Genomic DNA, 14,628 nt, shown 5'->3' with positions numbered 1-14,628 from the left:
GCGGATGCTCAGGGTGGCATCACAACTGACCAACATCTGCACACTGAAAGGTACTAGAAAGTGATATGACTCATGCATGCCGTATAAGGGCAGTGAAACCAGTTGCAAGAGGAGTTTTGGCAGGGCTCGAAGAACGTCAGTCACTCCTTGTGCCCATGACATAGCAAGCAGCCTAAATGCTATGACATTTTCTTTTTCAACCCACAGTTTCTATCCTGTACAGCCACTGCTGAGGCATGTGAAGTGAGCAGAGTGCACAACAAACAGCTACTGCTTTGCATTTTTTTTATAGCGGTTTAGAACCTACACAAAGAGAAAGGAGACAGCGCATTAAGCTCAGAAATGGTGTGCTCACACACAAGACACTGTGGCAATACACGAAAGGTGCTTGTGAGATTTCACACACAAGATGCCAGAGAGATGCTTCTCATTACTTACGCTGGTGAGAAGCTAAGAAAGCCTAATGAGATCTGACTTGAGTCACTCAAAGCTTCTCAAGGGAAGTGTGGAACATTATGTCGCATCAAAAAGGCAGCCTCAGTAGTGAAGATAGGTCTCAGTGCTTAGCATATCCGAAACGACAGTGTGGTCAGTCCCATTGTGACACGTGTGCGTAGCACGTAGACCATGCCTGACCTTGAGGCCCCGCAGGATCTGGTAGACGAGGAACTGGACGTGGTCGTCGCTCAGCCGCTGCGTCCGGATTATGTTGTTCAGGTCAGAGCCCATCAGGTGGTTCACCAGGTAGCTGTCGGGAAGGAACCCCATTGATGGCCTCACATGCTTCGGGAAGGCACTGCAATCTGCACACTTCTCTACACCGGTTAACCCTTTCAGGCGCCATTTTTTGCTTCGACTGAAATCAGTTATTTTTTTCATCTAAGTAGTATATTCCGGCCTCAACAAAGGGCATTAGTTAATTTTCGAGCGTGAAAGACCAGCAGGTCAGTTCTTACAAAGATGTGGAGAATTCCACACAGTGTGCCAGATTTCTTAGAAATAGTAACATTGAAATGTTCTCATGTGTCAGGTAAGGATCGTGGAATCACTTTGTGTTTCGAAGATTCGCATTATGCTTGAAATAGAGCAAAAACAATCTATGTTTCCACTCGCGGCAAGATGTGTCTGCACAAAAATGGCGGACAAAGTGCTACCTAGCTCACTCTTATGTTAAACATTATTTACTGCATTCGCAACATGGTACAAAAAAAAAAAAAACTTATTTGCAACAAGAAAAGGGTGCTCAATTTGACTGAAATAATGAATCACTGCTAAGTGTTTCAGTCTCTCAGAAAAAGCTGTAAGTCTGCCGCTTACGCAATTGCATACTAAGCACCTGAAAGGGTTAAAATCCAACAATGTATCTGGCACTTACTCAAGTCCCTCAGCAAGCTGATCGAAGCACTTCCCATTTATTTGCACAGCGAGCCCACACTATTTCCTTTTTTTACAAATTTGGGAGGAGGGTTCATTACAGCAGAAAAGAACAGTCGACAGATTTCTTTTTTTTTTTCGCCACAGTAAAAAATTCGCGTCGTACATCCATCTGCCCACCCTCAATCAACAAAAGCACAAGTTGCAATCCCGCATCACTCGCATTTGTGTGTTCAGCAGTGTTTGCTTCAAGTTGCTGAACCACAGCGCGATCAGATAATTTTGTGTTGGTGGATGGGGCTGGCTATAATTGCAGTGAGATAAAGTGCAATTTGTCCACAAGAGGACAAAAAACTGGCGGCTGGTGTCCACAAGAATCGCAAGGCCTGTACAACAAAACATGTGGCGCCTTTCATTCCTTGCAAAAAGGGTGTTGTATATCGGTTGCCACTGTCTTGCGGTAAGGAGTACACCGGGCAAACGGGGCGCTGCGTAAATGTAAGGCTCTTTGAGCACCGCAACCTACTCGGCAGCGACTCGCGAGACAACCTTCCCGCACACTGCCGGGTTTGCAAATGTACACCCCTTTTCCCGAAAACTAACGTGCTTTTTTCCACCAAGATAAGGTGACCCGGGAGCTGATGGAAGCGTTCTTTATCCGAAAAAACGGCAAACGGTGCGTGAGTGATCCTTCAGTGGCCTTGTCAGAATTGGAATTTAGGTACTTAAATAACCGGGTGCACACGCGCGATGCTTCTGTTTAGATTATCTTGCACGCTTACACGTAATGTGTTATGACGTACGCAGTCGTGGGTGGTTTTTGTATATATTGTGTTCTGTTCTTTCCAATAAACCTTAGTTGCGAGTCAGCGCTTGTAGTGTCTCCCCTCTTTTCTGTGTTTTCTGTCTTAGTTTGCACTGTTTTTTCCACCATGAATTCACACCAACTAGCCCAAATGTCTGCTTTGCTACAGATAAAGTGAACACAGCGGCTCTGAGAATCAGGTGCATGTTGTTTTTTACACAAGGTTGCAAAAAAAAAAGACAATTCTGAATAAAAAAACGGGGGGACAGCTTCACTAGGTGAGTGAATGATAGGTAAGGGCACAGTCTCAGCCAAACAGGCAAGAAATGTGAAAAAAATTCAAGAAGTACTCATTGACAAAACCATGGATGAAAGTAAGTCTGTGCACGTAAGTTGCTCATACTTAAAAAGAAATAATAGCGCACCAAAAGAAGAGGGCATGGATAAGAAGACACGGACAAGTGCTAGCATTCAAGCCAGGTTATACTGCATCACTGGGAGATGTCAAAAAAAAACAAAAAGAAAGGGAACAGTGACATCATCAGAACACAATACCAGCCATTCACACCAAAAATTCAAGTTCCTTCCGAGATAAAGTTATCAGTGGGCCCCCGACACACTTGGTTCCAGTTCAGAGAAGCTTCAACCATCTCTCTGGTTAGCTGCTCGCACTGACAGTACGGAACAACAGATCAAGGGTGGGCTCACTCAGTTTTGAGATGCGCTGGAAAACGTGTGACCAAAGGTGCGCTCCTGCTTCCCACAGCACAGTCAAAGCTTAGTTACCATATCTGGTCATTTATACCATGCAAGGGCCACGCATTTTTTTTTCCAGACTTGAGATCCAATTTTGGGGGTGAGGCCCATGAACGTGATATGCAAAAAAGATTTTTTTTTTTTCAGAGTGAAAACTACACATCAAGCAGCATTTATGATGCGGTCATTCGTTGTCATTCACCGAGTCCTTGGGAAACTCGCGTAGCCTGCCTTGGAAAGTCCACTTTTTGCAGCTTGTCTTCTTCCTCAATGGTTGAACTGTGGTCACTTGTTGTCCAACAGAGCAAACTCTCTGCCTGTCTGATGATGATTTCACCCAAAGGAAGCCGAGGGGAAAAGCTTGTAGTACCTCGCACATGTACTCAAATGCCACCAAGGCCTGGTACGAGGGAATGCTCGCTGGCAGTTCAAGAAAAACAGCCCATGAAAGCCACAACGGTATCTCTGGACAGTGCGAGAGAAGAAGATGACTGCACAGCATCCGTGGGTGCAGCCCGTACAAATATATATCCCCTTCAGGAAAAGCAGTCTCTTCTTTAGACTGGCATCTCATGTGCTGCCCCTTTAGACATCTTAAAGTAAGGCGTCTGATCAAACAGTTCCACTCCCAGCAAGGTGGAAATGCGTGGCAGTTTCTCCCCACACTGGACGCTTGCAGTGATGGCCCATGTAAAAATGGTGCACAAAAAAAGTCAAAAGGGCGTCTAAAAGCAGTCATGCCTGGCTCTCATGTGGCTGATAAGCAGAGCCCCACTGCAAAGACGTGGTCCACTCGTTCTCCCTGCCACCAATGCCTGCCTCTGTACTTCCTCCACTCCGGGGACAACAAGACTGGCACCTTTTAAGGCCTTTAATAGCTCATACTGTCACGAATTTTGACGGGTGTCCACAGTTACTGCGCAATTTCTTTTCCTCAAACCCCTCTTTATTCTTTCACTCTGACTTCCTCCCTTCCTGGACAGTGCTGTTCAGATGTCCACTGAGATGGCAGAGAATTACTGGCAGCACTACAGCACGCTTTCACGTTCCACTCCTAAAGGCAAAGTTTAAGCGTCATTAATTGGCAGTTAATTAATGCACCAACAGAATCTGAAGTGAACAATTGCGTAGCAGAATACAGCACTCAGGCTTCTGCCTTTCACCACTTTAGCTGCTAAAGTTCCTCGTAATTTTTTGAACTCATGGCTCTCCCTTGTTTTGAAATATTAAGCGGCCCTTTGTCTTTGCTGGTCCCTCACTTGCACCAACAGTTGTCTTAAAAGTCGACTTATTTTTCCGACTGGACAACTTCTGCCAACATTGCGGAGTAATAAACATGTAAGACAAGCCCTCAAGGCAATACTGAACGAGAGGCTGGATGCTTACAATGTGTGCGTGTCGTTTGAGCTAATATGCGAGACAAATCCGAAACAGTTACGGGCTAACCCCCAAAAAATATCACTCTACCTTTACTTCTGGCACGTACTGCATGCATACATGTACCCTGTACTTACACAACATTTCATTTTTATCTGCATTCACTGCTAAAATGAGTCAGCACTTTGTTGCACATGTTTAAAAAAAGGAACATACGCCAAGAATGCTCAGAAAACAATGCGGCAGCATTTACCGTTACAATCACAATAGTGCTAAGCACAGAACAGACTCAGAACAAGTTTGCAGGTCGTTTAATTACCAGTACCCAATGACATGGCATCAGATCTAACTGAATTTCACTGCTTCTGATCTCCCACCGTTTTGTGTGATTCACTGCAAGCTCGTCTGATGGTGTTTCCACAATCATGGATAAAGGATGATCGAGACCACATTCTGAAACTACAGCGCGAGAGACTGGCCGTTTAGCACACGTGAACGCGGGTAGGTGATATTAGGATTGGGTGAGAGTGGTCGGGCCGGAGAAGGGATGAGGAAGGCGGGAGACGGGGTTACGAAGAAGAAAACAAGAAAGGCGGACTTTATACAAGAATATTTACATTATTTACATAAGGGTAACTGATAGTGGCTCTCAGTGAAAGGAAACTACTTCAGGAGTCAACAGGAGTGCACTGGAGTCCTCAAAACAACACCCGTTAAATAGCACACGGATCCCCCAGATCCCTGTCTGGGGAAATAGTTCGAAGAATGACGTCCAATCAGACCGACAGTTGTGGATACTGTTGATACCACCCACGGCAAGGGCGGTGCTGGCTGTCCCGCTCCCTCGCAGCTCGGTCGATGGGAAAGGGTACAATCTGGAAATGAACCTCCCGCAGGTGAACGACCTTCCTTGTGCACATGTTGGACGCTTCCCTGCCGGATGTCCAAAACACGAGACGCCGAGGACACAGCCGTCTTTCAATTAGCACATCACCACTCTGTCCGTCGACCCGAGGGCCGACTCAACCGCCACGTCGCCACCACATCGCCGCTGTTTCTGCCGCTGCCGCCGTCTTTGCCAACCCCCGCCGCATCTTCGGCCTTCGCCGGTCAGGGTCCGCTGCCTTAATCCACTTAGGCAGGAGGGAAGCGCGAGCTGCTTTAATCCACCCAGGCAGGAGGGGGGGCATCCCAAACACAACAGTGACGAAAGCGACACCATTGCAAGCACAGCTCGAGAGCCTGGCAGTTTGAATGTGAACTGATTGTTCACCTGAGGGAAGTGCAAGAAGCGACCGACTTTTCAACCGGAGTGGCACTCCCTCCTGGTGATGTGCTCAGCCTTCCCTCCTGTCTGTGTTGCACTCTTGTGTTTTCGAGATGTCTTTCAGGGCGATTCCTAAAAGCTTTGTAAATGTAGTTCGTGCAAACAGAACACACTCTCAGTGCAATAAATACCATGCTCAAAAAAAGAGCTGCGATGATCGCGTAGTGGTCTGACGCGGTGGCGAGCAGAACTGATCTGTTCATGCTGCCACAGGTTCGAATCCTGCTCCCCCGGCTACAATGTTTTTGTAGCTTACATTGCCCACAGTCTCGCCATTTCACGTGCTCCCTCCGTCGACCATATCGCACATGTGCGAGGAGCGAGTGACGTCACTGAGCACAGCTGGCGTGCTGCCTCGCCACACGCGCTCGCCGCTGTGCGCTACTGGACATGTGCGAGGAGATTGCGCCGCGTGTATAAATGTGCAGAGATACATAGTCGATGTGTCGTGTTCCATGGAGGATAAAGAAGGTCAAGCGGCGCAGGAGACTTGACAATCTCATCTCGTTGGACCCCGAGGTTGCCGCGTGGCAGTTGGTCGTTGAGCGTAGAAATAACGAACGGAAGAATGAGTGTAACAAGGCCAAACATACGGCGGAGACGCTAGAGCAAAGGTTTGGTTTATTGGGGTCTACCATCCCAAAGCAACTCAGGCTATGAGGGACGCCGCAGTGAAGGGCGACACAAATTTCGACCACCTGGGGATCTTTAATGTGCACCGACATCGCACAGTATACGGGCCTCTAGAATTTCGCCTACATCGAAATTCGACCACCACGGCGGGGATCAAACCCGCGTCCTTCGGGTCAGCAGCCGAGAGCCATAACCACTGTTAAATATAATTCAGCACAAAAAAACGGACAAGGGACGAAGTATTCTATTTTTATATTTAACATGCTTCACCAACTAGCCCGGCAGATTGCTCTCCTGAGCCATAACCACTGAGCCACCGCGGCAGGGTCTAGAGCAAAGGGAAGAACGGTTACCCAAGGTTCAACAGGGGGGAAACCAAGATAATAACAAGCTTAACTCTTTCCTGTCCGCGCCTATTCCCATCGATAGCCCGCTATCGATGGTTTCAAGTTCGTATTTTCTCGTTTTTTGAAGCGTTCCTGGACAAGTAGCGCCATCCAGTATGAAATAAAGGATCTCTTCTTTCAGTTTCGCGTTTGGTTTGGCTTTTTCCGCCAAGCGGTGATTTTTGAAGCCCCTCCGGAGTCAGCTGACCGGCGCTCCTTGTTTCCACCATGGCGTCGACGTCGCGCGCTGCTGCTGCGCCGAAACCGCGCGTTTCCACAGAAATTGATGTTCCTGAGAGTTCTTTTTTGGACGAGAACAGCAGCAGTGAGCATTCAGAAGACGACTTCGGCTCTTCAGACTTCAGCACCGACAGCGAAACTGCGTCAGACCGACCCGGAACGTCAACAGCCATGCCTCGGTAAGTTTCGCTTTCTCCCCCGAAATGTTCCGCTTTTGCTGCGCGCTTATCGGAAAAGATCAGAGTGTTCTGAAGGTCATAACTGTTATCTGCAGGGTGTCAACGTCTTTCGGGCGGGATTACTTGCCGCCGGCAGCGCAGAGAGTCGTGTTTTCGGCTCGAAGACAGCCAGGGGTCGACCTCGGCGTTGCGCGCCGGAGTGTCGCACGGCGCTCGGCGGCAGGGTCGTCAACAGCTTCATACTTTTTGACGCGCATCGCCAGGAGCATCCCGAAGCGCCAGAATTGTCGAGGACATCAAGACTTGATCAGTTCGCGTTCAGACTTGAATTGATCGAGCAACTCCTCGGATTTGATAAGCCACATCCTGAGGACCCCAATGTTCGCCCTCTGTTTCCGCCTCGTGATTCACCTCAGGGGCTGCAGCACAAGCTGCAGAAAATGCAAAGTACCGGAACTGCAAATTGTGTTACGAAGAAAAAAAGGTGTAACAAAAAACAAATGTTTTCTGTGAGACATGTGCGGCCAACCTCTGCTTCACTGCAACAAGGAACTGTTTCGCGCGGTGGCACGATAGTCACTAGGACTACTGTTTCCTTTCCTAGCCCAGCTAATACTGTTCGCAGCAAACTAAAATTTGCTGCAATGTTGCATCGTTCCCTGTTTCAAAAAATGTATATTTTGAAATTTTTTTGTTTTATTTTTGTGACGAAACTTTGATGTTTTTGTGGGTTTTTTCTTTGTAACTACAATTTTCTTTCTGATAATTTTTTTTTCATCTCTTACTCAATAAACATATTGACTGTGACTAATAACAATGTGAAGAGAATTTCCTCCTCTACAATTCGATACCATACACTCCTGTACCAAGCAAGTTTTGTTAAAGAAAAAAAAATATTAATGATATGACCTGAAAACCACCATTTTCCCCGCGGACAGGAAAGAGTTAACCAAGATATACCAATACCTCATGCTACGTATATCCTGGCATAGCAGAGCTAAGGTACTGCCAATTTTTATTAATGTGAAAGCATCACTAGGCTATGTCGGTGGCTTTCTACTATCAAAACCGTGTCCGCAGCGACTGTGGAAAACTATAAAGGCATATCGTCTCAAAAGTGGTTATAATTGAAGGAGGATGATGTGAGCATGCGGTGGAAACATTTTGGTGCCGATCGGATCATTAGTTAATAAATTCAGAGCCAAAAAAGTGACCAACAGTAGGCGTGGTTGGGCTGGAGTCGGAAATTTGAATTGCCAGAAGTGCGGTGCCACGTGACACACCGTGTCATGTACCACGTGATTGGCCCACATGACCGGAAAAGTGGGCGGAGCCAACTCGCAGCACGAAATTTTGATGTCCGAAATGCATACCAAGGTGAAACAATGGGGGCTTTGGAGTTAATCGAAATCTAATCAATAATACCAAATTGTAGAAATTATAGTCGTAAACAGTGATGTGATTGGCTGAAGCCATTTTGGAGCAGCTTTTTGGAGCAGCCAAAAGGGAATTTTGGAGCAGGGAAACAAGCTTTTGGAGCAGCTCAAAGCTCATTGCCAAGTGAAAAAATTGACTTTGCGAGAAGTAAAATAGTAAAGTAAGGAGTAAACCTTTTGGAACAAAAAGGTGCTGTTCAGTAGGATGTTAGGGGCATTTCAATGCGAGCAAAATGCAAAAACACCCGTGTACTCAGATTTAGGTGCATATTAAAGAACCCCAGGTGGTCAAATTCTGGAGTCCCAAACTACGGCGTGCCTCATAATCAGATCGTGGTTTTGGCAATAATTTAATTAAATTAGAGGCAAAAGTGAAACATCATATGTTGGCCCAAATAACTAAGTTTAAAACTTCAGTGTCATGTAATCTTTTATGCGACCAAGTATAGATCAGCCCTGTGTTATAGCCGCCAAGCCCCTATAGGACAGCAGTTATAAATGGACAACAAGGAATTCACTGGAACTTTTATTTAAAAATGACTAGAATGCAGATCACAAGCTTACAGAAAAACAATGAAAAAAACACTATCAACGTTTCGAACTGAATAATAATTATGTACACGACAGCACAACTTTTCGGCTTCTTGGCCTATCAAAAAGAAGTGGACCTATTCTGTGCCTTTTTTCTCTGAGCAACATCATTCAGTCTTTAACTGCAAAATACTGCCTAGTTGGCTGTCTTAGGCGACATTTTGTCAACAGCAGCTGAAAGCCTTGTTTTCCCTTCAGCAACCAAGGCCTGCCCACTTTCAGTATCACCAGAATTCTTCGTCTTTATGCCATTGTTGATGAGCAGCTCTGCATTCACCAGCATTTTCTTTGCTGTTTCTACTTCCAGCTTGAGGGTTTTGTCAGCATCACTTGGTGTCATCTTGGGCACATTGGCACGCTGCCGTTTCGCAGCCTGCTCTTCTTCAGCTGCCAAACGTTCTCTGTACCTTTTGCTTGCCCCTCGCACTGCTTTCGGAATGTGAAAATACGCGTTTGGCGCAGCTTTGGCGCAGAATAACAAAAATGTAGCAGGATGTAGCAGGTTTTGCCTTTTGGCGCACATCGGCGCAATTGGCGCAGCTATCACATCACTGCGTAAATGAAGATGAATTAAGGTGCATTATAGTGAATTAATTATAAATTAAGGTAGATTAATGTGGGTATAATATGACTAATGATACATTGCAATGAATTAAAGGTGAATTGAGTAAATCAATAGTGAATTGAGTGTGAATTCAATGAATTGATTGTGAATTAAATGTGAATGAATTAGAGATAGAGGTGCATTAACTGTGGTATAAAGTGAATTATGTGATTCGATTGTCAGACGCGACGTCACAATCCACAGAGGGGCAAAGAGAAGGCGTCAACGCTTTCGCATTACTCCAGTGCGGTTTCTGCAGTGCCCTCAGACGTCAGTGCCTTCTTTGCACACTGCAGTCATTCATGATGAAGTTAGCGCCAAAAACGAGGACCAAAGAAGGAGAAAAAGACACAACACGAGCGCTTTTTCGCAACTAAAACTTTAATGGAAGAACACATGACATATATATCCATCTCGTGAAGTAAATTTACTTCACGAGATGGATATATATGTCATGTGTTCTTCCATTAAAGTTTTAGTTGCGAAAAAGCGCTCGTGTTGTGTCTTTTTCTCCTTCTTTGGTCCTCGTTTTTGGCGCTAACTTCATCATGAATAAGATTCAACTCGCCCAACTTTCCACCTTACTAACACTGCAGTGAGGCTTAAAATAAAACATTACCCTGGCAAATTGAAAATCAAAAGGGTTGCCCAAAATGCCGCATTTGGGCTGAATTATGGTAATCAATAACTCCCCGAGTCTCGAGTAAACAATTCCTGTGGGTGCCATTTTAGTGCCCTAGGGCTTCCACTGCGCCGAAAAGCTGTTGTCTAATGGTACGGCAAAACAGCGCTGACGGACGGGACGGAAGAAGATGAGACAAACACATGCGCTGAACTTTTTTTTTTTTGGTCGTTAGTTCAGCGCATGTGTTTGTCTCATCTTCTTCCGTCCCGTCCGTCAGTGCTGTTTTGCCGTACCATTCAACATGAACCAACCAGCCCGACTCAGCCCTCTACTTGAAGCTGTCTACCTGTCTAAAGCTTGCTTCTGGCAGGTTACTCACAACCCTGTGGTCAGAGAGACCCCACAGACAACGGCTAAGAAGCTGAATAGAAGCACCAGTGCTAACGCACTTAAAGCAGGTGCCGCACCTGTCATCTAGGTCACGTGACCTCGTGACATCATCACAACCTGCTCAAAGGATTGTGAGCAAACTGCCCATTATGGCAGTTCAATTAATGATTAGTCGCTAAAGGTTTTCCAGGAACAACAACCTGGGTCTTATACGGATGGAGCTTATATGGATTAATTGATACGGATATTACTCAATAATTAAAGAGCCTAACAGTAATAGGTTTGGTTTATAGGGATTTAACATCCCAAAGCGACTCAGTCTATGAGGGACGCTGTAGTGAAGGGCTCCGGAAATTTCGACCACCTGGGGGTCTTTAATGTCCACTGACATCGCACAGTACATGGGCCTCCAGAATTTCGCCTTCATCGAAATTTGGCCGCCGCGGCCGGGATTGAACCCGCGTCTTTCGGGTCAGCAGCTGAGCGCCGTAACCACTGAGCCACCGCGGCAGTGCCCTAAAAGTAATAGTTAAAAAGTTAAATACACAATATTAGTAATCCAGCTCGCTAGTTAGCATGTCTTAGCTGTATTTTGATGTACCACACCACTGACAATACTATGCCGAAAGAAGCCCTGTTCTAACTCATAAAGCCAATTTTCTAACTCGAAAAGACTGTGCATCTTGCCAACGCGTTGATCTCACCCTCACGAATTTCCATGCACCGATCCTCCATCATTCCCACTTCTCACCGAGCGAAATCCTCTTGAGGATGCCTACCTCTGCGCAGAACTCGTAGCAGCACTGGTCTCACGCAGTGGCCACCGATGAAGACTACACCGAGGCGCATCCTCGTTGGGCCCCTCCTTACGCTGGAGCCTCACGCGAGTCTGTTCTGGCTGGCTCAAGGCAGTGCATTGAACCCTGGCACTACTGCCAATGAATCAGTCAATGTTCTCCTCACGCTTGTTGACGCAACAAACTGGTGACGTCAGCTGGAACACCCACCCTGCCCAGTGTTGGCCCTTCCCGCGACGTTTCCACGCAGTCCCTTCACGTTGCCCCATTCTGGGCTGCAGCCGATCCTCAGCTGTGGCTCGCCCAAGTAAGCAGCCAGTTCATCACTGCCCGCATTACCTCCCAGAAATTCCATCACGTCACTTCCACCCGAGACTGCCGCCGAGGTACGCAGTCTTCTCATAATGCCACCCGCCCCCTCTGACATGTTGGCTGCTGCACTCAGCAAGCGAACAACAGTGTCACAGCATAGCAACAGCTCATCGTGGCGTCCACAAAACGCTGGCAGTGCGTATTGACCAGCAGGTTGCAGTGGCACAGGCAATCAGCTCCTAGGGTTGGATAGCGCACGTCCACGATGAGGAAAACCCATCGAAATACACGTCGGAAAGCCAAATTTAGTATCAGAGCATGCTCTCCCTACGTAGGGATGGGAGCGAGACTGGCAGCTTGGAGCTATGGGCCGGAGCGGCGAGGGGGTGACGATTTAAGGGTGAGGGGGAGACACTCACCTCTCCCCAGTGATGACAAGAAAACGGAGGCCAGAGGTGCGGTCATCATCATCAGCCTGACTACACCCACTGCAGGGCAAAGGCCTCATCTCCCATCTCTCTCCATCTAACCCTGTCCTTTGTCAGTTGCCGCCACTGTATCCCCGCAAACTTCTTAACTCTTTCGCTACCGCGCCATAGGCCATCGTTCGCATATGATCGATTCAAATCGCCCGCGCAAAAAAGCTCAATTTAGAGCGTCGTGGACGTGCTCCGCCATCTAGTTAGTGAGCTCAACAACTGCTCTTTCGATTGCAGCCTTGGTTTTAGTGTTTTGACATGAGGGGGCGCCGTGAAAAATAAAACTTTGAACGGCAGCGGCAGCGTCAGCCGGAGAAAATGGCGTCCGCGTCACAGCGCGCTCCTCGAAAGCTTGTCGAGGTTGTCGGCCGGTTTCGGTTTCGTTTTTTGCGACAAATGCAGCAGTTATTAGTCGGGCAACAATGTACAAACGTGGGATTTCGGTTTCGACAGCAAGACTTCGCCTCGGGAGCCTGGAACGTCAGCGCGTACTTGCATGTAAGTTCTGTTTTCGTTGGCTGTGTGTTTTCTGCGGTGCATACGGTTTGTAATTGATGACAGTGGTTTATTTTTGTGCTTCAGGGTCTTGACAACGTATAGCGAAGACAGTTTGCTAAATGCTCAAGGTCGCGTCGCGTTTTTCAACCAAGACGACAGCTAGGTGTCCATATCGGCACATCGCTGCGGAGCGGCGCTCGGAGATTCACTCGACTTCTCGACTTTTTTTTTGATGCTCTTCACGGCGGAAATGATGAAGACCGTGTGCGGAAACACTAATAAGTATGCATGGATGAAGATTTTCAGCAAATTCGGCGTGACGGCTCATGAGAAGACGTGAATCTGTTGGAGATTCTGATGTTCATTGGAATCATCACATACATTGGAATTGTTGACCTGGCACGACTGTATCTCTACTGAAATACCAGAATAATCTATTCTGGCCCTCTGCCATCAAAAATAATTTCTCAAAATTGGTTTTTTGCTTTTTTTTTGCACGTAACGGACCCGGATGATTCAGTGGCGGCAGCTTCTCTTGGCAACACTTGGAAAGTGTCCTGGCTTTTGAACCACATCGATAAAACTTATTTCATCGATCCTGATGTTTTAGAGCTTGCCTAAAATACCAAATTTTATCAGCTTGCTTTCAGGGAGCAGCTCATTCAAGAAATCTTCGGGTATGATGAGGGAAAAGAAGTCCACGCCCCCAATCCTCTCATAGAATCCATTCAACACCAACCGAAAATAATGAAAAAAAAAAAAGAAGAAACTGCAATTTCGGCTATCAGAGAACAAGGAAGGAACAAAGATAAAACCTTATGTGAAGCACTTCTCAGTCTACCTCTGCTTCACATCTTCACCCCTGATTGCTCTTCACAGTTGCGCCACAGTCCTGACCCCTGACTTGACAAGCCATGGAAAGTGCAGTAAATTTTTCTCATAGCTGAAACTGTGAATAATGACAGCTATAAACATGTGCAACAATTTGTATATTCCAGTTTTCTTCTAATCAAGTTCGGGCTTAGTGCAGCCGGTAATTTTTGTTTTTGCTATACACTTTTTTTGTTTTTAGCAAATTTCACAAATAAATGTTCATTTACTTTTGCACACACAACTCTGGTGTTTGTTTCATTCAGAAGTGTAACTAATAAGCTACAATTTCATGCATTGCAATATGTGCTGAGTGTATTAGTTCTTGGGAAAAAAAATTTTCGTTCAGTACACTCCAAATCGTGCATTTTTCCACGGTAGCGAAAGAGTTAATCTCATCCGCCCACCTAACTTTCTGCCGTCCCCTGATACGTTTGCTTTCTCTTGGAATCCACTCCATTACCCTTAAGGTCACGAGGTGCGGTCACGAATGCAGAATAAGCAGCTGAGCTCCGTGCCAACACCACTCGCCGCTTCTAATCGCCCAGTGCGGAAATTTCCCTGGAAACGACAGGACAGAGAACACTGACTTGCCTCTTCCCTTGCTCCAGAGCAGTTCTACACTGCCCACAATGGGTTCAAGCTTGGCATTATCCGACCATCCTCTAACCTCACCTTTCCACCACAGGAATCCCCAGGTGGCCTTGTGCCCTCAACCATGCTGCAAGTCCAGACCACCATCCCCTACCTCACACTGCGGATTTCACAGCATTGCCGCAGGCCATTTTCTCTAAAATTATTCCAGTCAGGGTCTACCACCAAATCCCCGCGGAACCATCCAACGTGCCCAAGACTGCCATTATATGCTTTGAATACATTCACATGCCCTTTGGCCCCCGTAACTCTGGACAAACGTTTCAACACTTTATGTGGACACTGCGATTCAGGG

General features: G+C 46.7%; 1 protein-coding gene across 5 annotated transcripts in view; it reads right to left on the bottom strand.

Moving 5' to 3' along the window:
* Positions 1-14,628, bottom strand: part of LOC149337835 (mitogen-activated protein kinase 14A-like) — a 126,770-nt gene that overhangs the window by 82,678 nt on the left and 29,464 nt on the right. For all 5 annotated transcript variants that reach the window (XM_089553548.1, XM_089553547.1, XM_089553545.1 and 2 more), the window contains exon 4: positions 637-748. In XM_089553548.1, coding sequence (XP_089409674.1) covers positions 637-748 — 112 coding nt within the window. The remainder of the gene's footprint in view (positions 1-636; positions 749-14,628) is intronic.

This window comes from Amblyomma mixtum, chromosome 7 (assembly GCF_055824585.1).
Source record: "Amblyomma mixtum isolate Tamu chromosome 7, ASM5582458v1, whole genome shotgun sequence".
In the NCBI taxonomy this organism is placed as follows: Eukaryota; Metazoa; Arthropoda; class Arachnida; order Ixodida; family Ixodidae; genus Amblyomma; species Amblyomma mixtum.
Note: the sequence above shows the minus strand (reverse complement) of the source record. Positions and strands in the feature narration are given on the sequence as shown.